At 40.4% G+C, this 26,968-nt stretch overlaps 1 protein-coding gene across 1 annotated transcript; it reads left to right on the forward strand.

The window, feature by feature from the left end:
• Positions 1-3,245: 3,245 nt before the first annotated feature.
• LOC144000416 (collectin-12-like) lies at positions 3,246-25,832 on the forward strand. The gene is made up of 22 exons (XM_077512936.1): positions 3,246-3,347; positions 3,536-3,658; positions 5,346-5,432; positions 5,594-6,637; positions 8,307-8,834; positions 9,689-9,831; positions 9,924-10,033; positions 10,111-10,253; positions 13,716-13,892; positions 17,218-17,302; positions 17,643-17,718; positions 17,931-18,026; positions 18,104-18,250; positions 18,328-18,418; positions 19,051-19,246; positions 19,328-19,422; positions 20,626-20,732; positions 20,832-20,919; positions 21,894-21,948; positions 22,037-22,199; positions 22,274-22,380; positions 23,745-25,832. The coding sequence occupies exons 1-22, from the start codon at positions 3,254-3,256 to the stop codon at positions 23,953-23,955; spliced, it is 3,966 nt and encodes a 1,321-aa protein (XP_077369062.1). The 5' UTR covers positions 3,246-3,253; the 3' UTR covers positions 23,956-25,832.
• The last annotated feature ends 1,136 nt before the right edge of the window (positions 25,833-26,968 follow it).

The following is a 26,968-nucleotide window of genomic DNA, read 5'->3' on the forward strand; positions in this document are numbered from 1 at the left end:
AGAACATTGCGGCGAAGCTTGATAACACCATAATACATCCCCTGAACCAGTTTCCCATGGCAACATGAAATTTAATAGGCATTGTTATCATGGGTAGACCTACAAAAGTCTCTTGACTTGATGAAAAGGCACAAGAAAATCTTCCTTTTTGGTGTGAAGCATCCATTCTAGGTTCATTTTTACTAGTGTTGTTTTCCGATACCGTTTTTTGGCTCCCGATACCGATACCGATACCCAGCTTTGCAGTATCGGCCGATACCGATACCATACCGATACTTAAGTTTTTTTTTCCTCAACATGAAAAAGCTGTCCTGCTATTGGTTCAGAGCATTCAAGGGCCAATAGGATATCTTAGATGGGCATGCAGTGAACATGCCACATACCAGTGAATGTCGTGCACGAGCAAGACACAAGATGCTGCATCCAAAATCCTATATTAGCGTTGGAATTAATGGTATCGGCATGTTACTTGTGAGTAGTCACCGATACCGATACCAATGTTTTAATGCAGTATCGGCACCTCTGCCGATACCAGTATCAGTATCGGAACAAGACTAATTTTTACAAAAAAATAAAAAAATAAATCACATTTTACAGCATCCATTGGAATTTTAGGGAAATTCATTCAATTTGCTGGTCTACACTAGAACCCAATCTCAAAAAGAAACAGGAAGTCTTCTGGTTTGAAGCCTCCATTTTTTGGGACATTTTCAGAAAAATATACATTTGTTTGAATTTTTCCAATATTTCGCCCCAAAAGCACATTTCAGAAGGCAACTTTAAATTTGGTGGGTATGGCGAGCATGAGTGCACCCAAAAAAGTCTCAAGATCATAAAACAAACAAACAAACAAACAAAAACAGGAAGTCTGACATTTTTATTTGAGGCGGCCCTTTTAAGGTCATTTAAGGCATTTTCCCAGGGTCTGTTAAAGACTGACTCTGACTTGTCCTGGACATATTTGGTATGATTGCTACTAAATTTAAGCCTCACAAACTAGACAGATGTGTGGTACTAAATTGTCATACTTTTGAACTGTTGTCATTGTGTGTGGGTGGGTTGATGACTCTGACTAAAAACAAAACTCAAGTCAGCACCACACGGTCAGGTGTTGACCAAATGTCTTGTGTGTTGTTCATCAATATGGCGCCAGCTCATAAGAGATGTTCCCATATTTTTTCCTGTTTTTGTTTGCGTATGAATGGTACAGTCTGGTCCAAACAGATTAACCTCCCCACCCCGAGGCCACAGGCACACACACATCTTGTTTACATGGTGGGATGTTGTTGTGCTTAAGTGATGACAACAAACCACTTGGGGGAGATCGGATGTGGCGCCCCCTCATGGAGGCTCTGTGTAAACAAGATGAAACCACAACTGCCCAGCGTGATGGCGTCGACGTTCGCAGCTGGGCTCCCTTTTTAGACGTGATGTTTAGACAGATGTAAGGGGCCAGAATGCCTGCACCCTCCCCCGAATCTGGTGGTCCGAGCCCCTTTTGAGTGAGAAGGGTGGAAGCTGTTTTCCTTTTTTCTTTCTTTTTTCTTTTTTTTTAAAGCTCAGTATTGTTTTATTGTGTGTGTGTGCGAGCGTGTGAGTTTGTACTTATTAATTCCGCCGGAGTCGTGAAGTTCATAATGTCAGGAGACCAGAGGAAGGATCAAAGGAAAGAAAGATGAAAGTCGGATTGCAGTCGATTTCCAACATGGCTGATGAGATTGTTGGACCTGTGATTTGGACAAAAGTATTGAGATACAGTTATCATACGGGCAATTTTGCCGAAAAGGGCATGTTAAGGGGTTTAATACTTCTTTGTCCCAAAAGTGTGAACTTGTTCTTCCATGCCTAATTCATCCAAACATATTTAGTAGCATGAATGGACTCACAAACAGTCTGGGAACTTGGCCATTTTGGTTTAAAGTGCTCATTTGAGCTAAATTTTGGCCTTTTCCAGGGGACATATCCAGTTTTAGTTTAGTTTGTTGGTTTCAGTATTAGTATTAGTTTTTTTTTTATTATTACTTGTGCACAATATTTCAAAAACACCAACGTCATCTGAAGGTGTTTTTCTATTGGCTGCTGCTAGATGACATCACTTCTGTGTGACATACTTTCAAACCTCATTATTACGGTTTATATCAGAATAAATCTACTAAAAATCACATTTAAAATCATCCCCAAAGGCTCATGCATTAAATTAATTACCAAAGACTAAAACAAAGGACATTTTTTAATTTTAATTTTAGTTTTTTTCATTAGTTGTAGTTAACTAAAATAACCTTTAATGGCACCTGTTTTTCGATACCCTCCCTTCTTACTTTGACCATCTCCAAACATTTTTGTTTTGTATGTTTTATTTGAACTGAGTCAAATGCCATTTTTAGCATATGTCGCGGGCCACTGAAAAATGGACGGCGGGCCGCAAATTGGCCCCGGGCCGTAGTTTGGACACCTCTGATTTAATTCATCATAAAAATGAAACTCTCATACAATAAAAGTAGTAACAGAAAATTCACCTCCCAAAGCCAGTTTCATGCCATAACATAAAATTTGTCATCGTGATTTAGTCCACTAAAAAGTCTCTTGGACCCATCCCCGAAAGGACTCAGGATGTTGGCCATTTTGTTTTGAAGTGGCCATTGTAGGGTCCTTTTGGGCAAAAAAAAAAAAAAAAAAAAGCTCACCAATGATGGGACACTGTGATTTTCTAGGAATGTTGTGCAAGTGCTACTTTACAAATGTAAACATTGTCAGATTTAGTGTAATTTGGGCAAATGTGTTATTTCAGAAGTGTGTATCAAACTAACTGCATTAAAAGTAGCTCTCACTTTCAGAAAGGTTGTGACCCCTGCTCTAAGCCTTGTGATCATCCACCTGATCCAATGATTCATCTCTAGTCGTATTTCGTCTGGAAATACAGGATAAATCTTTTTTTTTTCTTTTTTTTTTTTTGTAAGCTGCATCTGGTGTTGGTAATATTGCCAAGTACGTTCTTCACGTCACATGACTTTCAAAGTGTTTAGCTTGCTCCAAGTGCTGTAAGGTTGTTTTTTTGTGTTTTTGTTTTGGTGGCTGTTTCCCAGCAGCTCGATGCTTCTCTTCCCTAACACATACTTCGCTGTTTATATCACATGTTTATTGGCCTTGTACGGAAGTAGTCATCTCCGCATCTTGGTCAGCATCAAAGATCTTAGGAAGCATTGACACAAAAATTGTGAGCACAAGCATGGATTCGATTCCATATGGAAAACACATGAGCTGTGGTTCTATTTCGTTCCTCCCGACCGCCAGGTGGCGGTGCTGTAACCAGCACGGAATTCCCCTTGTCGCGACGGACTCATACAACCGTAGCTACATTCGTAACTTTCGTTTTAGACTTTCATTGTTAATTTGTATATATATTTTTATGAAGTTTTTACACAATAGTTGCCCAATAAGAGGCACATTACATTCCACTATTCTTCAAAAAGTCTCACTGACTGTATTTTTCAATTTGTTTGTTTGTTTGCTTTACTCCACCATGTTTCTCTCGCAGGAATCCAGGAAGGCTCCGAGTGCACCAAGTGTAAAAATGATTGGGCTCTGCGCGCCGCCATCGCGCTGCTCTACGTCCTGTGCGCCCTGCTCACCATCGCCGTGGCCATCCTTGGTTACAAAGGTCGGTGACGGTGGCTCCTCGTGCGTTATAACTGTCACATGATTTCGAAATCAGATGTTGACAAGAGAATGACACTTATCTTAATGTAATGCCAATTAAACACTTTTTAAAAGGTTACATCATTGCCAAAAATACTCTGCAAGGCATCTTCAAAATTGGAACAACTGAAAATCAATTTGTTAAAAAGAATAAACCCAAATGAAATCCACGTGATGTGTGTATGAAAATGATTTTACACTGGCACAGTTTAAACTAAAGTGTGTCCAGTCAATCCAGCCAATCGCAGCAGATTGCAGAGTAGCAAAATAAAGCTTACGGTGTAATGATACCGTGTAAGTGCTGTTTGCAGTCTGTGTGTTTGCAATCCTTTGGCTCCATAATGTCGACCAGATGAGCCTGCAGTGACTTCAATGGCTTAACGAGGCCTGACCAAAGTTTATGGATGGGTGGTAATTTGTTGTCTCGTGAACCACACTTTGACTCATGGGCGTCAGGAATGGTTTGCGTGAATGTTTAATGGCTACTGTGTTGTCTATTTGCTCATCCACGTGCTGTATTTCCTCAAATAAACATACAAACAAGTTTCTGGTTCAGTTTTCAGGATGAATTCAAATGCAGTATAAACTTTACAGGTGAACTTCATCGGACCTTCATTCTTCTTGTTGACGTTCAGCTCTTGTGAAATTTGTGCAAAAAATACAAATCGGGTTAGAAACATTGTAAGTTTAGAGAAGGTCAAATTAAAAACTGTCAAACACTGTGCGTTTTAGGTGCATCCTATAAAATTTCACCCAAAAGCCAAATATCCTTTAAAGAGGAAGTCAACACCCCCCAAAAAATCTTTGCAATAATGTGTTCTATGCAGGCCTAATAGTCTAAATATTAATAAATACGGCACATCTTAAGTCAACAGCAAGTGGCACAATGGCCGCCCCCTGAGATGGATAAAAACGGCTTGATTTTGCTTCATAACTCATATTCCACAAATGTAATATTAACCAAAATGTCATTTTTAGACTAGTAAAACACCATATAACATATGATTGTCAAGAAACTTTAACTTTTTGCGAGTATACAAGTCGTTTATGCAGAGTTGTTAAGAATAGGTGGTGGCACGTGGGTTGTGAAAAAAAAAAAAAGTTGTATTTTCCTATCAGTTTGTAGACACTATTGTAAACATACAAAGAGAGAGTTAACTACTAATCCGATTGATTAAACTCAGTCACAATGTGAAATATGGGCCAGTTTAGTTGAACACGAACCTACTTTATTCATCTGTTGTATGAATTACAACAGGTGGATATATGGGTCAAGTGTACTTTCTTTAATCTACTGGAGCAACATTTAATTATTCTGCCTCTCCAGTCTCACTATATATTGCTGGCAGGTAAAGGAGCAAATATACATTATTTATAGGGAATAAATTATGTGAGCGATTTTGTGATAATGGATCATTTCACACGGCACATCTGATGATCTCTCACTGCCACCACGCATGCTAATATGCCACAGTACAGTGGATGGCAATCACTTTTCTACATACGTAAAGTGCAATGTGCATATTGTATACTGTTTTTTTTGTAATATGGTGCCCTCTGGTGTTAAACAGCTTGCCTGACTGGATATATATATATACCGGTATATATTCAGTAAATTTGCAATATCCGCTTCTTTTCATTGATGTCAGTGGTCCAGAGAATGGACAGCGTCACCGAGGGAATGCAGAATTATGGCGGTAAAATAAACGCTGTGGAAACCAACTTAAAGAAAATTGGTGAGTTTGATGTAAATGTAAATGTAAATGTATATACTGTAGATGGATTTGCAACTAATGCACTGCAAACGTATGGGGGGATTACTGTTTGTAGTCCTCTAGGCTGACCTGAGGTTTTGCGAGGTAGGTCATTTTTTCACCTTTTCACATTTCCTCTTCAGACTATCAGACGGGTGAGAAGTCGGTAAACAGCACCAGCGACATCAAGACATTTAAGTCGGATCTGGAGGCCTTGCAGAACCAGCTGAACGACATCGCCGTCAGGTCGACCCAGAACAGGAACGTGCTGAGTGAACTTCAACTGACCGGCGACGACACGCAGGACAGCCACGTCTCGCTGCAGAGTTTACTGAAGGGCAACGCCGCCTCGCTGCGCGGCGTCAACCGGACCTTGACGTCCTACGGCGGCATGATCGGCGACCTGCAGACCGACACGGCCAGGCTCCAGTCCGAGATCCAAGGTCAGGCCAAAGAGCAGGGCCGGGCTCAGGTCAGTATCAGCGCGCTGAACATCACGCAGGCCCAGCAGCGCAATGTGCTGAGCTCGCTGCAGAAGACGGTGGAAGACGCGGGGCAGGCGGTGCAAAAACTCAAGAATGACTATCAGACTCTACAACAGACCGCCAGACAAACTCGTGCAGACACAGACTGGCTCAAGGAGAAAGTCCAGAACCTTCAGATTTTGGCGGCAAACAACTCGGCGTCGGCGCGGTCCAACGGCGAAGCCTTGGATGATTTGGGGACTCAGCTCAGCACGCTAGCGAGCCAGATCCAGAACACCTCCGTCCTCACTGAGGGACACGATCAGAACCTGCGGGAACTCATGGACCACCAGAGGGACCACGATAACTCCACCTCGTCCAGGTTTGACCGGGTGGAAGCGCGCCTGGACAAGCACGAGAGCAACATGGACCGCGTGACGGGCAACGTGAGCTTCTCCACGCAGCTGCTCGGATCCATCAGCTCGGACCTCAACAGCCTGAGGTCGTGCGCCGAGACGGTAATACGCCAGTCCGACGTGCTTCTGGGCTTGAACAACAGCGTCAGCGAAGCCAGGGCCGAGAGCAGAGACCTGCGCGCACAGCAGGACGAGCTGGTGGCTCGACTGGACAAAGAAGTCAACAACCTGTCTGTAGTGATGGAGGAGATGAAACTGGTGGACAGCAAGCACTCGCAGCTCATCACAAACTTCACTATCCTGCAGGGTAAGAGGAAGAAATCGGCAAGAAATCCATATATAAGGCGCTACAGTAGAGGCTGGGGTTACGTTATGCATCCATTAGATGGTGCTGCGCTAAAGGGAATGTCAACAAAACAGTCAGATAGGTCAGTCAAACTTTATTAACTCATTCACTCCCAACCACTTTCACTTAAGTGTTTTCCTGGATTTTGACTGATTTTTCAAGGCCCGCGAAATAGTATGTTGTATTATTATAAAAATATGGTAGATACCAAAAGAGAGATTCGAGTCTCTTCTTTTATCAGGGAAAAAAAGTACATTCCTATCTGTTTCCGCTGTGCAGCAATTAGCAATAGAACATAGCTAGGTTTCGTCGTTTTTCACAATTCTGCCCAGAACTGTGGGAAAACTGTGGGAGTTTTAATATGGCCTGGTTGATCTCTTATACTCTGCTGCCACTCAACCATTTTCTACAGTAGAGGGACTGCATCAAAGCCTTCTCTATGCTCTGGCATAAAAAAACAAAAAAACACACGTATAAATACGTCTTTGGGGCACTTAAAACATTTAAAATATGACGTATTTTTCCGTTTTTGGGAGCTAATGAGTTAATAGATTACAAACCAGCGTTCTGACAACTCCATTCACTCCCAAAATGAATAAACAGCTGTTTTATTATTTTCTCTCGGGTAAAGTATTAGTATTAGCTAGCGATCCAAGATGGCGGGATCTTCTGCGCATGCGCGTCACCGATCGTGCAGGGTCACCGATAGCGTCTTGACAGCGAGACCTGTTGCGGCTCAATATTGATCCATATATAAGGCGCTTGGTCAGCTTTTGAAAAAATTGAAGGGTCTTAGGTGTGCGCCTTATAGTGCGGAAAATACGGTAGATGAAAAAGTTTAAGAAAAGAAATACCTAAAAAGGTGCCCAAAAAGTGACCATAAAATGTCCAAAAATGAAGAAGAAAAGCAGAAAATGTGCATTAAAAATGTCCATTAAATTGCCAGAGAATTAAATTAAAAAAAAGGCAGAAAAAAACATTCTAAAAGTAACCATGAAATGTCCAAAAATAAACAAAACAAAAAAAGAAATCCCAAAATTGACCTTAAAATATCGACAAAATTGCCAAAAGTGTCAGAAATTTCACAGAAAGGCAGAAAAGCCTAAATATGTATTTAAAAAAAAAATTACACACAAAAAATCCCACAACACAAAATGAAAGGAAGAAGAAAATTAAGCTCTACGTATTGGATGCTGCATATTTTTTGCTACACACATTCTGGTGCAGCACTAATTAGCTCTTGGGCCCTCAGTCTACATATAGACTAACACTAACACTGTTTAGTTCATCACAATGTTCAAATGTTTTGCGGCTCCAGACAGATTTTTGGTTATTTATTTGGCCTAAAATTGCTCTTAAGGCAGGAAAGGTTGCTGACACCTGCCCTAAATTGTCGCCTCTAATCGTCAAACCCTGAACCTCAACTGTAACCTTACATTGCAACACCAAACCCCAACACCTACATTTTCATGAGGAAAATTAAAAAGTAACCTGTGTTTTGTGTATGCAAAAAAAAGTCTCTGTGGTTATGACTCAAATAATGAAAGAAAAAAAATGTTTTCATGAAAGATATTCACTAGTAGCCATACAACTGAACACAACCTCTTAATTGCTTCTAATTGTCTTTCAGGTCCACCAGGTCCGAGGGGCCCCAAGGGAGACAAGGGGCCCCAGGGCCCGGTAGGCAATCCAGGCCAGAAGGGTGAAAAGGGAGACAAGGGGTTACAAGGAATGGCAGGTTCTAAAGGGGAGAAAGGTGCTGCTGGCCCACAAGGTGGAACGGGTCCAAAGGGTACACCTGGCTCACGAGGGCTTCCTGGGGCCAAAGGATCAAGAGGGCCTGGGGGTCGACCTGGAATCCCCGGAGACAAAGGAGACCCTGGAGCTCAAGGTCTTCCGGGCAGAGATGGACTAGCGGGTGTGCAAGGGCCGCAAGGCCCTCAGGGTCTCAGGGGGGCTGCGGGACCTGCTGGCGCAGAGGGACCACGTGGGCCTGTCGGACCCATCGGCCCTCCCGGTCCTCCAGGGTTGCCCGGGTTACCTGCACTGGTGCCTCCGATTGTTTTGAAGCCCTCTGCGGCCCCCAAACCAGCTGAACCACAAACCGCGGTGACAAAGCAGGCTCAGATGCCGCGGCCTGCCCCCACGTCAGCTCCCGGTTGGTATAATTTGGTATCATTTCAACATACCTGTACACTATATTAACTGAAAACTGAAAATTAATTGCAAATGTTGCAAAAGTGTGGGCTAAAATAGGTGCCTCCAGAATTTGCATCTGAATCATTGAGGTTTGAATTTGAATCACCAAACTTGAATAATTGCATTGAAAATTTGAATTAGTATTACACAAGTTGAATTTGTGTTGATAAGCTGGCACAAGAAAAAAAAAATGAAGTTTCCCTGATTAACTTAAAACTGCTTGAGTGAAGAAGAAAAAAAAAATCTTATAAGTCGCATGTTGTCTAATGTTAGCTTGACTTTTACGCTACCAAAATATGTTTCATAGTTTCATGTTGTGAACTGAGTAGCAAAAAAAATGCTCACCTAATTCACAATAACTGAGGAAAAATATGTCTTTTCTGATTTAAAGTGAGATTTTTTGGGGATGCTACAAAGTGTTGGGTTTTAGGCAAATCACTATGAATCATTCATTCTTGTAGGCAACAAAATGAAACAATTCTCTTGAATAAGAACATGGATGGTGATGATCTTGCTTCTCGGAATCTGTTGCATCATCCTCTCTCTCTCTCTCTCTCTCTCGCCACATCTTTTGACATTTTGCAGTCATACTTGGAGTTTTTAAAAAGGAGTAAGACTGTTTTGACAAAGTAGCGAGTAGAAGGTAACTGTTGTCAAATGTAGAAAGTAGAGCTAAAAGTACAAGTCATCAGAATTACAAATACTCAAATTAAGCTCAGATAACCTGAAAAATTAGCATAACATCAGGATTCCTTAATTCCTACTACTGATTGATTGTCAAGTAAGTGATTAACCGTAATGATTTATTTTTAGGTTGTCCAGCAGAATTTAGGAGATTTGGAGACAGCTGCTATTACTTCTCTGCTGTCACTGTGAAGGTCAACTATGATGAGGCCAGCACTTTTTGTTCCAACATGGCAGCTCATTTGGTCATTATCAACAACAATGAGGAGCAGGTGAAGGGAAATGCGCGTTATTACTTGTATATATATATATATATAAAAAAAAAGTGTCAAATTGTCAGTCTAAACGGCGTGATCCTCCTCAGGTGTTTGTGAAGAACACGGTCACAGGCAAAGGTTTTTTCTGGCTGGGCCTGACTGACAAGGAAGAAGAAAACGTGTGGAAGTGGGTGGATGGAAGCATCCCAGTTTTTAAGTGAGTCTTCGTCCATCTTCCCCTCGCTTTGAAATATCCAAAAACTAAACTTTGTGATCCATGTATGGCTCTCAAAGGAAATGGAATCCGGGCCAGCCTGATAATTGGACGCGTGGTCACGAACACGGTGAGGACTGTGCTGGCCTCATTCAGAACGGCAACTGGAACGATTTCTACTGCACCGAGCGCTTGGGCTTCATCTGTGAACGGACCGCCAGTGGTCAGTATCTCCTACTGTATATCAAGAGTTGGGTTTTCCAATACTTTCGGTTACCTGTTAAAAATGTAGTCAGCACCATAATATTAGTTTTGTAACTTGATTTCATTAAATTACGGTGGTGCCCGGAGATCCGAGTTTTTTTATTTATTTATTTTTTTATTTTTTTATTTTTTAGGTACAAGCTGTTTTTTTTCCTCACAGACTTGAGCCAATACATACATATAAAAACAGCCCCTTAGCTTAATGCTGTTGCTAAATAGCATACACTGCCCGTCCCTGTCCAAGTTAAACATTGGCCATTCAATTTTTTATATCAAAATACACATTATAGCAGTTTTGTTGTTATAGTATTGGATGGGGTTGGAATGGATTAATGGCATTTTCATTCATTTTTAACCTGACTAAATTACAGACGTTTTTTTTTGTTTTTTTTTTTTTTTTTTTTTTAGGAAATGGAGCAAATACCTTATAAAACTGTATATTAGGGGTGTTCCATATCATACCTTCTACGATATTAACGGTGTTTTTTTTTTTGGGTGATAAGAATTTGAAATATTGCGAAATTGACGTGGTGACGTAATCCATAACATCATGCGTCATGTTGTCCATTTGGACGTACACGCGTCGTTTGCTGTTGCATAAAAACAATGCCGGAGCGTGTGACTGTGAGCAAAAGTTCATGATCAGACGCACTCCTTATGAAAAATAAAAAAGTAGACGGTGGTTGGATAATACTGAAGCGGTCGCGTATTTTTTGGCTAAGATAAACAACCCGCGGTGGTTATTTTACCGTGACTGGTAAGTCGCCGCCGAGTTGACGTGACTTTGTGATGCTAACCGGATGCTAAGCTAATATGCTCTCGACAGAAGGCGTACACGTTGCTATCGCGCAGCGCCCTAATAGTGTACATTTGTGTTATTCATACTCGCTAGTAATGTCTACAAGAAATCATGGCATGTTCTCGCTCCTCTGATTGACCAATCAGAAACATTCACGGCAAAATAACGCTCGGAGGAGGGTTGCCAATTACGGCAAAATAACTATTGCCTAAACAATCCATGTTGGGGGACAACAGGAGTGCTAAACCACACAGGAGAAAAATAATGGACTTTCTTGACTCATGCAATTTGCTACTGACTTCTGAAGGTTTTTGTGTTTGTGTTTTCTTTGTATCTGCTAAGTAAATGTGCTTCGTGCTTTAAGCGGTTACTGTATGTTACAATTAGACCTTTCTGGGTAAAAACTACCTGGCCTGTTTTATTAATTTCCATTTCATTTCATTACGGTTGCTATATTTGCACTTTGTTTACATTTCAATTGTGGGAAAAAAAGATGGTTTATATATTTTGCTGTAATAAAAGTGTTAAGCACCAATCACAAATCTATTGTTCAATAATTATTACCAAATAGCGTCAAAAATATCGTCACCGCAAATTTCTTCGAAATATCGTAATATTATTTTTAGGCCATATCACCCACCGCTACTGTATATAAATGCATACTTCTTATGATTTATTTGTCTCATTTTCCACAGCATCAGCAACGGTTTCATAGCATCATCTTGGACTGCACGAGCAGCATTTAAGAGTGTGCAAGAAAATTGCAACAACAACGAAGATGATGAACTTTGTTGCTCAAGCGGAGCTTCACTTGGAGAGACTTCAATGCACTTTTTGTGCTGCAAAACACATAACATGGACACATAGAGTGCACAGCCCACATTAGTCTGTACTGATGATTGAAGGACTTGAAGATGTGTGTCATCTAATTCGTTCATTTGTGCAGCCTCCTTATTTGATAATCATCTTTCACCATGTCATTAATCTTTATTTAATCCAAAGATATACAACAGACACCATAACAGGAACCAGACATCTATAGGAAATGCTCAATGTGAGTTGTGCTGCTGTTTTAATGGAATTTTTTTTTTTCGCCCTTAAAGTGCCAATGTGAAATTAAAGCGTGAGGCACAAAGACACAAGATGCAATTTTATATATATACATATATATTTTTTACAAGATGATTCTTTCACCACATACCAAATATAGCATGTCCAATATGCCACGTGCTTATTAAATGCATAATCACTTTTCATATAGAATTGATATTTGCCATTTTGTGTATTATTCAGGGAATACTGTAGTTTAATCAGCACTATTTAAAATATCTTCACAACATTTATGACAATAAAATGTTTTTATGGCGGTGTAAGTCTTTTGTCTTCAATAACAAACTCACAAAATGATCACAATCAGTGGTGAAATATTTCAGCTCAATGCCAATAAATAAGCAGCCTCACATTAAAAAAATAAAAAATAGATCAGCATTCGTTTCATGCACATGATAATTGACCATTCAGAAAATTACCGGAGAGTGACCAGGGGGTGGTCATGGCCACCACATAGCTCCGCCCCACTTGTACTTCTCCATCAGGATTCTCATCGCGAATCTGGCCCATGTGGTTCTCTTTCTTGGCATCGAGCCAAGAAACCACATGCAGTTGCACACAATTCTCCACTACTTGTCTCAACCGAGCCTCTTCTGCTCTTTCCCAAGTTTTCATTACAGCTCATCAACTTCATCCTCTGTTTGTTACAACTCTGCCAAGATTGTTCATAAAAATGGACACGATCACACTTTTTTTCTCTCATTCTCTAAGAGCATATTACTTGTAAAAAATTAAATAAAATAAAAGCAGATTGTTAGTCTGTTAGAGTAATTGCCAAACTTATTGAAAGTTTCTTGAAAATTATATCACAACAAATTCAACAACCAAGAAAAATAATTTTGTCCTGATTCAATCATTGCAGACAACCATGAATATATGAAGAATATAAATAAATAAAAAAAGTTTTTTTGTTTTTTTTTATCCAGTACATTGTTTCGTTCTATCTTCCCCAGTCACCACACCCTTTTTTGTTTCGAAAATACATTTCATATATGGCAACTTATTCATTGAAAAGGAAAAATCTGAATGTATAATATGCAAACAAAAATACACAAATAATACGGCCAACAGGCTTCACAATTTCATCAAAAAAAAAGTGTGCGCTGTCAATGTAAAAATAAAATTAAACAGGTCAGGAAATACACAATCCGTATATATAAAATATGAATTACTAAATTCGTTTGCCTGCTTATTAGTTTTTCTTTTCCTATTTATTAGTTTTAATATTCATTGGAACAAGTCACATTTTCTCGCATTACCGGACAAGACGACGTCACATGATCGCTGTCGTCATGTGACAATGACATATCTTTTTTTTATGACAAGGACCGGGGATAAGCTATATGGTTACGTCATCTCTAGCAGACTTCCACTCTTAAAATATTAGACAAATGAGTTTAGTGAAATCAAATGAGTGATATTCGAGTGTTATTTTGATTGTCCCCCAAAGTGGACTTTGACTCGCTTTCCCAGCATGCCTTGCGTGTTTGCTGTCCAGCGAGAAGGAGTGACTGTGTAGAAAAATCGGCCGGGCGACGCTTTTTCACCTTCAACCGTGTGGTCGCTCGCTACTATGCATTTGTATAATTCCAAATAAGGACGAACAACAACAACAACAACCGCGGAAGGTGACGTTTGTTGCTCCAGCGATGCCGCTGTTCGCGACCAACCCATTCGACCAAGATGTTGGTGAGTGAAGACCAACCGGGGAGATGCTACATGCTAACATTGTTTGGCTAGTGTCTCGACTGGCCGAGGACTTTTGTGTGAGGCGACTCAAGCGGACAGTTATTACTTGTAAACTTGAAATTGTGTGCCGTCGTGCCGTTTGAAATGGCGTAGGGAGACACGTCAGTCACGTGGTGAGTGTGTGTCGTTAGCCAGCGGTTGTTAGCGCTGTTAGCTCAGCTGGCTAGCTTAGCAATCCTGACACATCAATTCATGTGATGACGAACAGGGAACGTTTTCAACAACAGAAAATTTAAAATGAAGCAAAACAAACGAGGCACTTTGGCCAATTTTTTTTGTCGGCAAATCGGAAATTAGCCGGCATTCCGAAGCCTCATTTAAAGTTTGTCTTGTTCTATAAACGAAGTGCGCAACGCGTTTGCTCATGCGTTTGTCAAACATGTTAAATAATGTTGACTACCAAACAAACAAGTGGCCATTGAACGTTTTCGTATGCTAGTATAAAAGTGTATGTGTAACTGTAGGTATTATCTCAAAAGCTTTTAGTTACAAAATAACAGGTGTATTTTGGCCATATTTAGCTGCTATTGTAGCGAGCAGTGACGGGAGTCGGAGGCAGAGTGTTGAAGTCCGGAGCCAAAGACCGGCGGTTTATTGATATCAGCTTCTCATCGTTTAACAGCAACAACCACTCACTCTGTGCGAGGCTCACAGACCTACCAACATTTTGTTCTTTTATCCTTTCATCCTTTCATCCTTTCATCCCAACAAACTCCCCCTTCGTCCCAACGTTCCGTGGGTGAATTATGTTCTGATCACTACACAAGCCCCCCCAGAATTCACCCACAATCAAACTCCGGATGACGGGGCGGCAACTGCCGGACCCCTGCGGGTACATGACCCAGGGAGCGAGGGCGGGAGGGACACAGCAGAAACACCAGAACAGACCCGCGCACCAACTGGCGGGGATGCAGGAACAACTGGAAGGGACCCCACACGGTCCACAAGGCGCAGCGGCGGGGGGCGGCAGCGGCGGGGGGCGCGGGGTGGTCCAAGGGGTCAACATGGTCAACATGAGCCGGTTTAACTTGCAACCCGGTGTCGGAGCCCCGAAGCGACTGGGTGTCATGGTCGGAAGCCTGGTCGGCCGACATCCGGGAAAAGTCGAGGCCCAGCGGTATCGTGTTGACGGCTGCCCTGGACAGACAATCCGCGACCACGTCGTCCTTGCCAGCGATATGTCGGATGTCCGTGGTGTATCCAGATATGAACGGCAACTGTCGCTGTTGCCGCGCGGACCACGGCTCGGACAACTTCGACATGGAGAAGGCGAGCGGCATGTGATCGACGAAGACCGTGAACTCACGGCCCTCCAGGATGAAGTGGAAGAGGCGGATGAACCTATCACCATCCCGAGGAACTCCCGAAGACCCTGGGCCGTCCGGGGTCGAGGAAAAGCGGCAACAGCTTCCACTTTTGCCGGGAGCGGGGTGGCGCCGTCCTCGTTGATGAGGTGGCCGAGGTATTGGATGGAGGGCACACCAAAGACACATTCTGTCGTAGTGCCGTAGGTCCGGATCGGTGCATCGTTGGCCGCTGACAGGTGCGGGCCGTGAGCGCCCCCGGCAGCATCTTCAGCCGAGGCAGGCAACACGCTTCTGCGGGCGCCGGAGTCACAGAGTCTGGAGAGGGTGTCCACGACAAACAGCAGCCGGCACTCTGCGCCCCCACTCACAGCTGCAACTGAGTGGAGGCGTCGCCGTTTCCCGACGCAACAAAGGAGCAAGGGGCGCGGCACCTCTTCGCCTTATGAGGTGCCGTTGCGGCCGCCGGGACTGGGAAGGCGCGTGCAGAGGCCAAGACCTCGTGGTTGTGCCGCTGGGTGGCCAGGAAAAAGCGGTCGGCTTCTTCCGCCAGAGCACGTGGCTCGGAGATGGTAGTGTTCGCTAGCGCCGTAGCTCTGGCCGCCGTGGAGCTCCCGAGCGCGGCCTCGACGTGGTAGTAGCGCGTGGAATCGTCCGTAATTCCACGGATGGCAAACTGAGCTTCAGCTTGTACAAACCACGTCGCCGCGGCCGACTCCCAAAACTCCGGTAACTTGAGATCAGCGGAGTTCGCCATGTCGCTCAATTCGATCAAATTCTCAGCCTCGGAAACGTCAACGAGGCGAATGTCGGGGTCACCAATGTAGCGAGCAGTGACGGGAGTCGGAGGCAGAGTGTTGAAGTCCGGAGCCAAAGACCGGCGGTTTATTGATATCAGCTTCTCATCGTTTAACAGCAACAACCACTCACTCTGTGCGAGGCTCACAGACCTACCAACATTTTGTTCTTTTATCCTTTCATCCTTTCATCCTTTCATCCCAACAAACTCCCCCTTCGTCCCAACGTTCCGTGGGTGAATTATGTTCTGATCACTACACTATAATAGATTTTATACGTTTGAATGTTGGCGTTTCAAAGCTTCCAAGATGGAAAGAAGAAATGCGTTTGTGGACCTCCGTTCATTCTTCACAATTTTCCGACAGTAAAAATGGACCAAAATTGTAAATTTCTTGAACATATATATTTTGTCAATATCTTGAAACCAAGGGAACAGATCATAGGTTTAAATAATATTAAATCAGCACCTAATTAACATGCCATCACATTTGATACTTTTAAGGCCTTATAAATGAGTAGTAGTACGAAAAAGTGGGTTCACTTTTCGCAAATTCAACTAATCGCTTCAAATAAACCTTCCCTATTTAAACTTTATGTAAAAACCTACAGAAATGACCTGCTCCCTCTAAGGCAGTGATTCCCAACCTTTTTTTTTTTGTCTTGTGTAGCCCCAGAAACCTTTCATCATATCATGAGTACCCCCTCACTTGATGATGACCTCCAAAAGTAGAACGTGGCATAACAGGTTATTGACATCCACATACAAAGGCATAAATGGAGTATTCGCAGAGCTGTACTTTGACGACAGGTTTTTAAAAGAATTGTTTTTAATGCCGTGTAAATGACAACAGTCCAGATCATAGAAAAATATCTTGGTTTTGTGAGATACCTGCTACGCGTGGGCAAGGCCCAAGAAGGTGGGAATCTTGGCGACATTTTAAGGCTATGCATTAGAATCCTTCCAGGGGTGCTTGTTGGTGTGGCAGACGAGGCTTGCAAGGTGAGTTAGACTCCAGGGGGACTACTTACAAGAAGCACTTGTAGTTTGGATTTGAAACGTTCTAACTCCAGTCCTGTAACTTGTCGTCTGCAGAGCAAATAATCTCCATTTGATGGTTTTATTTTTAAATCAACTGCCTTGTGCACATGTTTCCTCCCAATAGAGAAAGCAACCAGTGAGATGAACACGGCAGAGGACTGGGGCCTCATCTTGGACATTTGTGATAAGATAGGACAGTCGCGTACTGGGTCAGTACATATGCAAAAGTGTTACATGTGTCATGTGTAGAGGTTCAACAATGAATCTACAACTTATCAATCATCAAATTAATTTATAATTAGTGTTGATGTGATTAATAATCATTTAGAGATCTTGTTGAATTAAAAATGGAAATAATGGGCAACATTTTTGTTTGTTTTCTGACATGTTACAGCCCAAACCAGTAACTGGATCTTAATTAATTTGTCTGTACATTTTCTTCACTGTCAAATTCAAACAATGTCCTGTTTTTGAGTATAGGGATGCAAAAAAATTGCAGATTCATCGATTATTAAAATAGTAGTCATATGTATCTTTGTTGCTTGGCAGGCCTAAAGAATGCCTGCGCTCTATAATGAGACGAGTGAATCACAAGGATCCTCATGTGGCCATGCAGGCACTCACTGTAAGCACACACAACAACCTTCTTTCTCTTTTAGGAAAACGAATATTTCTGAGGAACACTGAAATACTGTGCCACAAAGAATTCTGGTTCGGAAAAAAACTGATGTAAAACCACAAACTATTATGTGTGTGCTGAGCATGTACCTGATGAAGTTTACTTTTGACACTGAGTGTCATTAACATGTCATTATGCGTGTGTGCATGTGCTGGCAGCTTCTTGGTGCATGCGTGTCAAACTGTGGCAAGATCTTTCACCTGGAGGTGTGCTCCCGAGAGTTTGCCAGTGAAGTCAGTAACGTCTTAAATAAGGTATCCTATCATCTCTATGTGCATATTCTGACTTGATAGTGTTGCATTGCCTCTAGTTGGATTATTATTGCTCCAAGGGTCACCCGAAAGTGTGCGAGAAGCTGAAGGCGCTGATGGTGGAGTGGGCCGAGGATTTCCGCAGCGACCCCCAACTCTCCCTGATCTCTGCCATGATCAAGAACCTGCGTGAGCAGGGCGTCACGTTCCCCGCGGTGGGCTCCCAGGTCGGATCACATCCCAGAAAGCCGTCCGGTTGTTGGTTTTGGATCGAGTACAGCGTGTGAACTTCTTTCTCTTTCAGGCGGCAGAGCAGGCAAAAGCGAGTCCCGCCTTGGTGGCAAAAGACCCCGCCGCCTCCTCAAACAAGAAAGAGGAAGAAGACTTGGCCAAAGGTAAATTCAAGCGTCTCCTCAATGCGTGTCATTTAAGTCATCTAAAATATCGAAGTAAAGACTGCTTGTTCAGTTGTGAAATAAAACACAGCCAAAATATACTGCTGACAAAGGGATAATAACACAATAAAGCCATTGGTTTATTTATTTCGTTGTGCTCTTTTAGGATTTTTTTCATGTGTAAAGAGAAAACTATAACATATGTAAGATGATGTTGTGGAATATAAATATATTATTCATTTACTATAAATAAAACTTTATTTTTTTTTCAGCTTGTAATTAATGTTTAGGAAGTTAGCTTGTTTTAGTTGTTGCACGTTATTAATTATGAAAGTATTTTACCATTTAAAACAAAAACAAAACGCACCACATTTGAAAAGAAACTTAATGGGACTAGTTTCTTTTCAAATGTGGTGCGTTTTTTTTTATAATAATAAAATAATTTAATAATTTAATGGGACTAATTATTTTTCCCTTTTTTCCCAACTAACTTATGTACGATAGTTGAGGATGCTTTAGTAAAGAAGAAGCATAATGTATATATTTTTTTGTCTTTCTATTTGAACCATATGTTTCCACAATCTTATTTGTTGCAACACCAAATGTCCTCCTGTCTGTGTTGTTAACTGCAGCCATCGAGCTGTCCCTGAAGGAGCAGCGGCAGCAGAACCAGACGTCCTTCTCCGCCCTCTACCCCAGCACGGCCTCACTCATGACCGTGCACAGGTCGGACGGACGCAAGGTGCGCGCCATCTACGACTTTGAGGCCGCCGAGGACAACGAGCTCACCTTCAAGTCGGGAGAGATCATCACCATACTGGATGACAGGTCAGCGTGCACACACAAAACGGCAACAGCATGTTGGTTTATGCCATGTGACTAATAAATACGTTCTTGTCTTCATTTCAGCGACCCCAACTGGTGGAAGGGGGAGACGTATCAGGGGGTGGGCCTCTTCCCCTCCAATTTTGTCACTGCTGATCTCACAGCAGAACCTGAGATGAGTACGTACATACACACACACACACACACATTAGTAGCACAGTAATCTCTAAATTAATACAGTTTGTCATGGCAGTTGTGTTTCAGGCCCACCAATGACATAGAGACCATATTAATAGTTGAATTTATAAAGCCTTAAAATACTACTCCTACACATTTGAAAACTTCTTTTAAAAACACATTGTTGACAATAAGCATATTTTAAGGTGTTTTTAATAAGAAAAAAATGGCACACAATGTACGTTTTAGTAATTTAGTAATTACATAAATACAGTATGTGAAGAATTTAACAATTTTTGCATCATGATTTGATGCTTTAATTCAATGCCTTGTGCAGTTCCTTCTCATATGTGCACGTAGGCCACCAGGGGGCACTGTAATGCATACAGCCATACGTGAAGATTTGATGATGAAACTCAGGAGCCTGGCAACTAATTTGCAATATTAGGTTTTTTTTTTCCCCCAAAGCGGATAAAAAAAATGTTGTGCACACAACACTCGCTTGTCTCACTCGTAAGTTGAGGTATCAATAAAATTAAAAAAATAAATAAACAATTGTTTTATCAATCAAGTGTTAATAAAATACCCCATACACAAGTTGTAATCACATTAAATTTTGTTGAAACAGTTAAAGCTAATGTATTTTAATGAGTCAAGTAAAAAAATGTTCTTTACAATATGTTCTACCGTATGTGACCTTCCTCATCTAAACAAATGTCTTCTCATTTGTGGAATGTGAATTAAACAGAAAAATCCACCTGTTTTTTTTTTTTCCATCGAAGGGAGCGGCCATTTTACCTTGTACTGCCACTAATTAGTGTCAGCTGAAAATGACATCACAGTGCCTAAGGGCTCAGTAACGACAGTCACAGCTCACCTGTTTTCTCCGTTTGGTCATGTGACAATCACAAGATGAGCCCTGAGCAACTGTGATGTCAAATTCAGTGGACAGCAAGAGGCAAAATGGCCGCCCTGAGATGGATGCATAATTGCTGCTTAATTCATTAATCACAATGCCCTGTTTAGACTAGTGAGGGTGCATAGAACATCATATTGCAAAGAACATTTTTGGCTTGGCTTCCCCTTAAACACAAAAAGATTGTGTAAGAAAAAACGATGCTATACGAGGATCACAATAGGTGACCCACAGGAAAGTGGGGTGTTACTGTATTTCTTTCCATAACAAGGAGCTTGTTTTGCACCAGTGTCTCCTCTTGCCACAGTGAAGACGGAGAAAAAGACGGTGCAGTTTAGCGAGGACATTCAGGTGGAGACCATCGAGCCGGAACAGGAGCCTGTTTTTATCGATGAGGTAAAAAAAAATGAAATGATAAAATGGCGACTACTATATTTATCCAGGCATTACCGTGCTTCAATAAACAAAGTGGTTATACTAAAAATGTACTTTCAGGACAAAATGGATCAATTGCTGCAGATGATTCAGAGTGCAGACCCCACGGACAACCAGTCAGACAGTGTTGAGTTGCTCCAACTGGAAGGTAAACGACATGCTTATGAGGAGGCGGAGTTACGAGTCATAGGAGCAGTTTGAAACGGGGTTAGGAATTCAAATATGGAATAGATATTCGATTAGTCCTGTGAAGGAAATTGAAGTTGTCAAAGGATGAATATTTTCTACCTCTAGACTTGTGTTAATAATATATTAAATATAATATATATAATACAAGGAACAAAGTGCAAACAAAAGTAGGGCATAACTGAGGAAAGATTAAAAAATATCATACGTAATGTTTTGTTTATGGAGGATTTTAGAGTTGCCTGTTGGTGTTTTTAAGTAATGTAGTCTGGTTATGCTACAGTAATATTTGTGCAGTGGGTAATAGTTAGCTTGTTTGTATCAAGCATCTATTTGTTTGCATAACACTTTTACTGCACATTAAAACGTGAAAAGGAATTAAAATCTGCTACAAGTGGACATTGTTCAGAGTAATTGTAATGTTAATATTTTTAATACCTATACTGATTGAAATTGTCATTGAAATTCAACTTTTTGAAATTTTAATTGAAATTTAGATGTTAATTTCAAGTTCAAATTTGTAATTGTAATTGAAATATGTTTCATTGAAATTGTAATAGTCAAATGTGCAAATTGATTACATTATAAAATATTAATTGTAATCAAACTTTGAATTGAAGTTTACAAAATTGTAATTGAAATATACATTTACTTGAAATGCAACTAAGAATTAAAATGCCAGTTAAATTTCTATTTCGATGACAAACTGAAATTAAAATAGTAATCAACATTGAAATCTAATTTCATCCTAGTTCCGCCCCTTTGGTGTCGATGTAACTTGAGTTTTTCCGCAAGGTTGAGCATGTTGTATTCTACCACTAACCTGCACCTAACACAGTAGTAAAGTCAGAATAACATTTCTAGTAAATATACAAACAAATTGTAAAAGTAGCAGTAGCATATGTAAGTGGAATAACGTTTGTTCGTGTGTGTCAGGAGCGTGCAATCAAATGGGACCCCTCATTGACCAGAAACTGGAGGACATCGATCGGTACTTCCCATCATCAAACACTCGCAAAGTGTCGTTATCGGTCATTCACGTTGACGTGTCTGTTATTTGTGCGCGCACGCGTGACCAGGAAGCACTCTGAGCTGTCGGAGCTCAACGTGAAGGTGATGGAAGCTCTGTCGCTGTACGCCAAGCTCATGAACGAAGACCCCGTGTACGCCATGTACGCCAAGCTGCAGAGTCAGCAGTACTACATGCAGCAGCCCCCTGCCGCAGTCACGCAACAGCAGCAGGTATCATCATCATCATCATCATCAATCCCTCAGTCAAAGTGTCGGAATCCTAACGTGCGTCTTCCGTACCGCAGGTGTACCCGGCCGCTCCCGTCTCAAGTTCCTACGGCATGAGTGGCGGCGGCGTGCCAGGTTACAACGTGCCCGTGGAGCAGCTTCAAGGCCAGACGCCCGCACCCAGGTCAGATGAGACCGCCAAACACAATGACAAGTACTCATGTTAAGACCTGTGAACTCTGCCCGGCAACCACCAATTTTCATGAATTTATTTTTATTTTTTTAATGAAATTGTACCTACATGCCTACTTGGTCGTACTACTACTATTACTACTACACTTTAAACTGGCATTGCTAGGCCAGTGCTACATTGAGATACAACAGAACTGCAAGCCATTATTTTTTTTTTGTTTTTTTTGTTTTTTTGTATTGACTTGGAAGCACAAACTTGAGATGCGCGTGCTGCATGATGGCACTGAGCTCAATTCAACTGGCTTCAGGCAAAATAGTAGATAATTCATCGAAAAAGGCCTCAAGCTGTTTAAGGTCAATACCACTTGAAGTTTACTGTCAAACTAATCATAAAACAAGTACAATTGCACATTTTGTACTGAAAATGACCACAGTTTTGCCTTGGTTAAATGCCATTGACATGATAACACTCTATCAATAGATTTGAGATAAACAAAGTTGGACAGATTAATGCAGTGCTTCTCAATTATAAACCAAAATGAAAATTTTATATTTTGCGCTTCTCAACTTTGTTTGTACCGCTAATACTCCTTGTGCACTAACAACAAGAGTGCCACTGCCACCTTCTGTTTTGGATGTGCAAATGCACTTTATTCTCATATTGCAAAAAAACAAAAAAACATTTCTGCTTATATCTTTGTAAGGTACTGTACAACATTTTCATTAATTTTATGTGTTCTAAATAATAATTAAATAAAAAAAACAAAAGTTTGAAATAGCCTTAATAAATTAATAGTTAATTACATTTGTACATTTTTGTTAGAATTTCCAATTAATTAAAATGTAATTTTTCAATCTATTTAATTTATTTATTTTTTCCACTTAGTTCAAATTAAGTTATTTTAAAAATGAAATACGTTAATTTGAAAAGGTTGAATTGGATAATGGGGAAAATAAACAAAGCAAAAAACAAGAATAAATATTGGAAAAAAATATGCACTGGAAGTGCTGAACCGCAAGTATGTGAGGGTCCACTGTACAGTAAATACATCCACACAAAAATCAGCACACGTTTGATCTTTCTTTTTTTTAAATTAGTTTAAAAAACTTTTTATTTTTTCAGACATCTAACAAGGAAAATTTGAGATACAACACTAATTCTGTTTTTTACATTTAATTTTAATCTTCCCCCAAATTTTTTAACTTAAAATGAAGCATTTGTTGAATAAAATAGCATTGCTTACTTTAGCTGACTTTTAAATGAATGAAAGTGTTTCTTCAAATTGTCCATTTCGATGCAGGTTTACTACATTATGACGTACATTTTTCTCCAACAACTTGTGTTCCTTTCCCCAGTGAGGCCCACATGTACATGGCTCAGCCTGCCATCTACGCCGCGCCAGGCGGCATGCCGCCGGCCGACGCCTACCAGGGCGGGCCTCTTCCCGGCACGAGCCCCGCCGCCGTCACGCAGGCGCTGCCTAACTACGGCGCCCCCGCTGGCCACATCGCGCCGACCTCCGCAGAGCCTCCGCAAGCCCCCTACTCAGAAAAGGCCTTGCTATAAAGGCCCCCAACTCCCCACAAACACTCATTTACACCAAAAGTCCGCATAGTCGCGCCAGATCAGACATTTCGTTCATGTTTATTTTGTGGACAATGCTGAAATCCAACGTAAAGATGCCGAGCTTCCCAATTTTCCAAAATGGCAAAATCAGCACAACGACCAAAATGTATACTTCCGCGTAACATTCTAAAACGTTTGGTCAACGTGAACACAATTTGCTTTCAGGGGTACAATTATTGTCCCAGGTCAGTTTGTTTGTTTTTCGGGGAAAAAAACAATCCCAGTTATAACATTGTTTATAAATCATCCAAATTATTAGTTCAACTTGATTCAACCATTTCCGTAATTACTACAGTATATGTTGATTACACTTCTTAATAAGCAGACGTTTTCTCCTAAAAATCTTAACATTGGTCACTTTGGACTGCAACCTTACAGTAATTAATTATACTGAATACCGGTATATAATGTTAAGAAAAAAATCAAGTTTGTTATTTTTCCAAACCTCCTGTTCACTTGTTTTACAGAATCTGCATTTCCTGCACTAGCTCAGTAAACCTTGTTTAGAAATATGAACATACGTTGTTAATTTTGTCTTTGTTGTTTTCACCTTAAAATGAATCTCCCAAAACATTACTTCACATTGACACAACTTCAAAATGTGTCAATTTAACCAATTTCATTGTTTTATTAAGTAGCAAAGCAGAAGTTTCCTCCAGCGCAATGAATGCAACATCACAAACTTAAATTGAAAATATTTCTTAGTTCCTACTTGGCATAAATTTAGCTCAATTAATTCAAATGAATTAACAAGTGAATTCTAAACCAATTGTCATCATTCTGTATTCATTGTGCATGTGGCAAGAGCAAACATGGAGATACACGTATCGGGACTCGAAATCCGTAACTGCATGGGAGTTGTGCTAATTTGTGACATCAGGGCAAATTGGAAGCGTTCTGCGGCACTGTCATTTCTAGTTGCACTTTTATGGTGTTGATTTGTTGACGTAACATGTCCAGTCTAATCTCTACCGACACTTACATGCGACAGCAGCCTTTTTATTCACTCACTCACTACTCGACAGTACACGCTACTCTTGTGTCATACAAAAGTGACATTGATTTAGTCTACATTCTGTATATATTTTTTCCAAGTACTGAAAACTGACGCCACTTTTATTTCTGGGGCGGAGCAAGATGAGCAAAGCTAAGCATGCACATGGCTCTTGTAAATATTAACACAGTTCGCGCTCGGCCTCAACAACACCTCGGTATGTTTTGTCTTTTTCTTTTGTAGAGTATTTTAATTTATGTGTTGATTGTTATATTATATAATGGGGCGAGAGGGTGTACGTATTCCAGGAAGAGCGGAACGACGGGTGATGTTCCGATTCCGCTAGTTGTACATTATAAAAGGAAGGAAATCTCTTCATGTTGCTGTTTGTGATTGTCGTACTATAGGATGAGAACACAAACAAACAAACCAACCTCCTTTTGTGTATTTCAACGCTTAACTGAATAATATGACTTTAAATCCCTCCCTATGCTGTCTTTACTCCACACAAGGTGAACTTGTGTAATTCGGAACGACTGGTGATGTCATTCCCTTGAAATGGAGAAACAGTGGAATCACTTTCATTTCATTTTTGCCTTTTAATTTGTATGAAATTGATTTGAGGGCTAATATGTGTTGATTGAAAGCCAACTGGAAGGTGCTGCCTGTTTTTTTTTAAGTTTTTTTTTATGTTTTTCCTTTCTACAACATGGTTACGATTGATTATTTTTAAAAAGTAAAATCGTAGCCTGCTCTTTAATGCATTCTTTTAAACTTACTTATCAATTGGTAGTCACAATAAAAAGACAACAGGCCAAATGTATAGGAACGTGTGTGGTGGTGTTTTGTGTAATTCAATTGTTTAGCTTATAGTCATTGAATTTAAGTATATAAATTACAACTACTTTTTACATTGCAAATCCAATTTTAATGTCAAACACAATTTCAATTTTAAATAAATTTCAAATTCTTTCAATTACAAATGTGATAAATGTTTCAATTTATGACTATTTGAATTTTTTCAATGCCAACAGTTACAAATACCTTTTTAATATTGCAAATGTTCCAATTTAGATTGCTATTTAAAGCAAATCACAATTACAACTTCATTTTCAAATGTTAAATTTAGTTACAAGAATTTAAATTAATATTTCAATTAAAAGTATAATTTCAAGTACTATTTGAACTGAATTGAGAATTAAACCCAATCAATTTTCAATTTCAATCACAATTTCAATGGGTATAATATAAATTACAAATATATTTTAACTACTATTACAATTAGTCCAAATTAACTTTGCTTGCTATTTCAATTAAACTTCTAAAACTATTATGTATTCAATTTTCATTGCTATTTCAAGCATAAATTACAAACTGAATCAAACATTAGCAAGCGTCAACATAAAATATGAAACATGCATTGGATTAAAGTCCTTAGGAACTATGTATACAATTAAAATGCAAACAAATTTAAGTTCGATTGCTGTTTCAATTAAACTAATTAAAAACTATAGGATTAAATCCTTATACGAACTGCTAGCATGTAGGTCATATCTCAGCCATCCATAAACTGAAAATGTGAGGTTAAATTGAATTTCAAAAGAAAGTATTTCATCACGAAACTTAAAACCAGTCCTGAAATTAGGACATACTGTCTGTCTTGTGGTTCCAACAACACCTGGAAATCATGAAACAAAACGTGACACGTAAACAGAGTTTGCCAGAGATGCATTTTTCATTGGCCCATTCTATATGTGACAACAAACCCCAAATCACTGAGACATGTTGCCCCAGACTATCATAGTTCTTGTTTAATGTTAGCTTAAAACAGCAACACCCTGAATCCCTCCTCGAACGAGTCTCCATGATTTGCTGCTGGAATTTTTGTCTATATACGACGCATGTTTCAAAATATATCAAGTTTAAATATTTTACTTTGGGTTGTGCAGCTCACAATGT

This window comes from Festucalex cinctus, chromosome 1 (assembly GCF_051991245.1).
Source record: "Festucalex cinctus isolate MCC-2025b chromosome 1, RoL_Fcin_1.0, whole genome shotgun sequence".
NCBI lineage: Eukaryota > Metazoa > Chordata > Actinopteri > Syngnathiformes > Syngnathidae > Festucalex > Festucalex cinctus.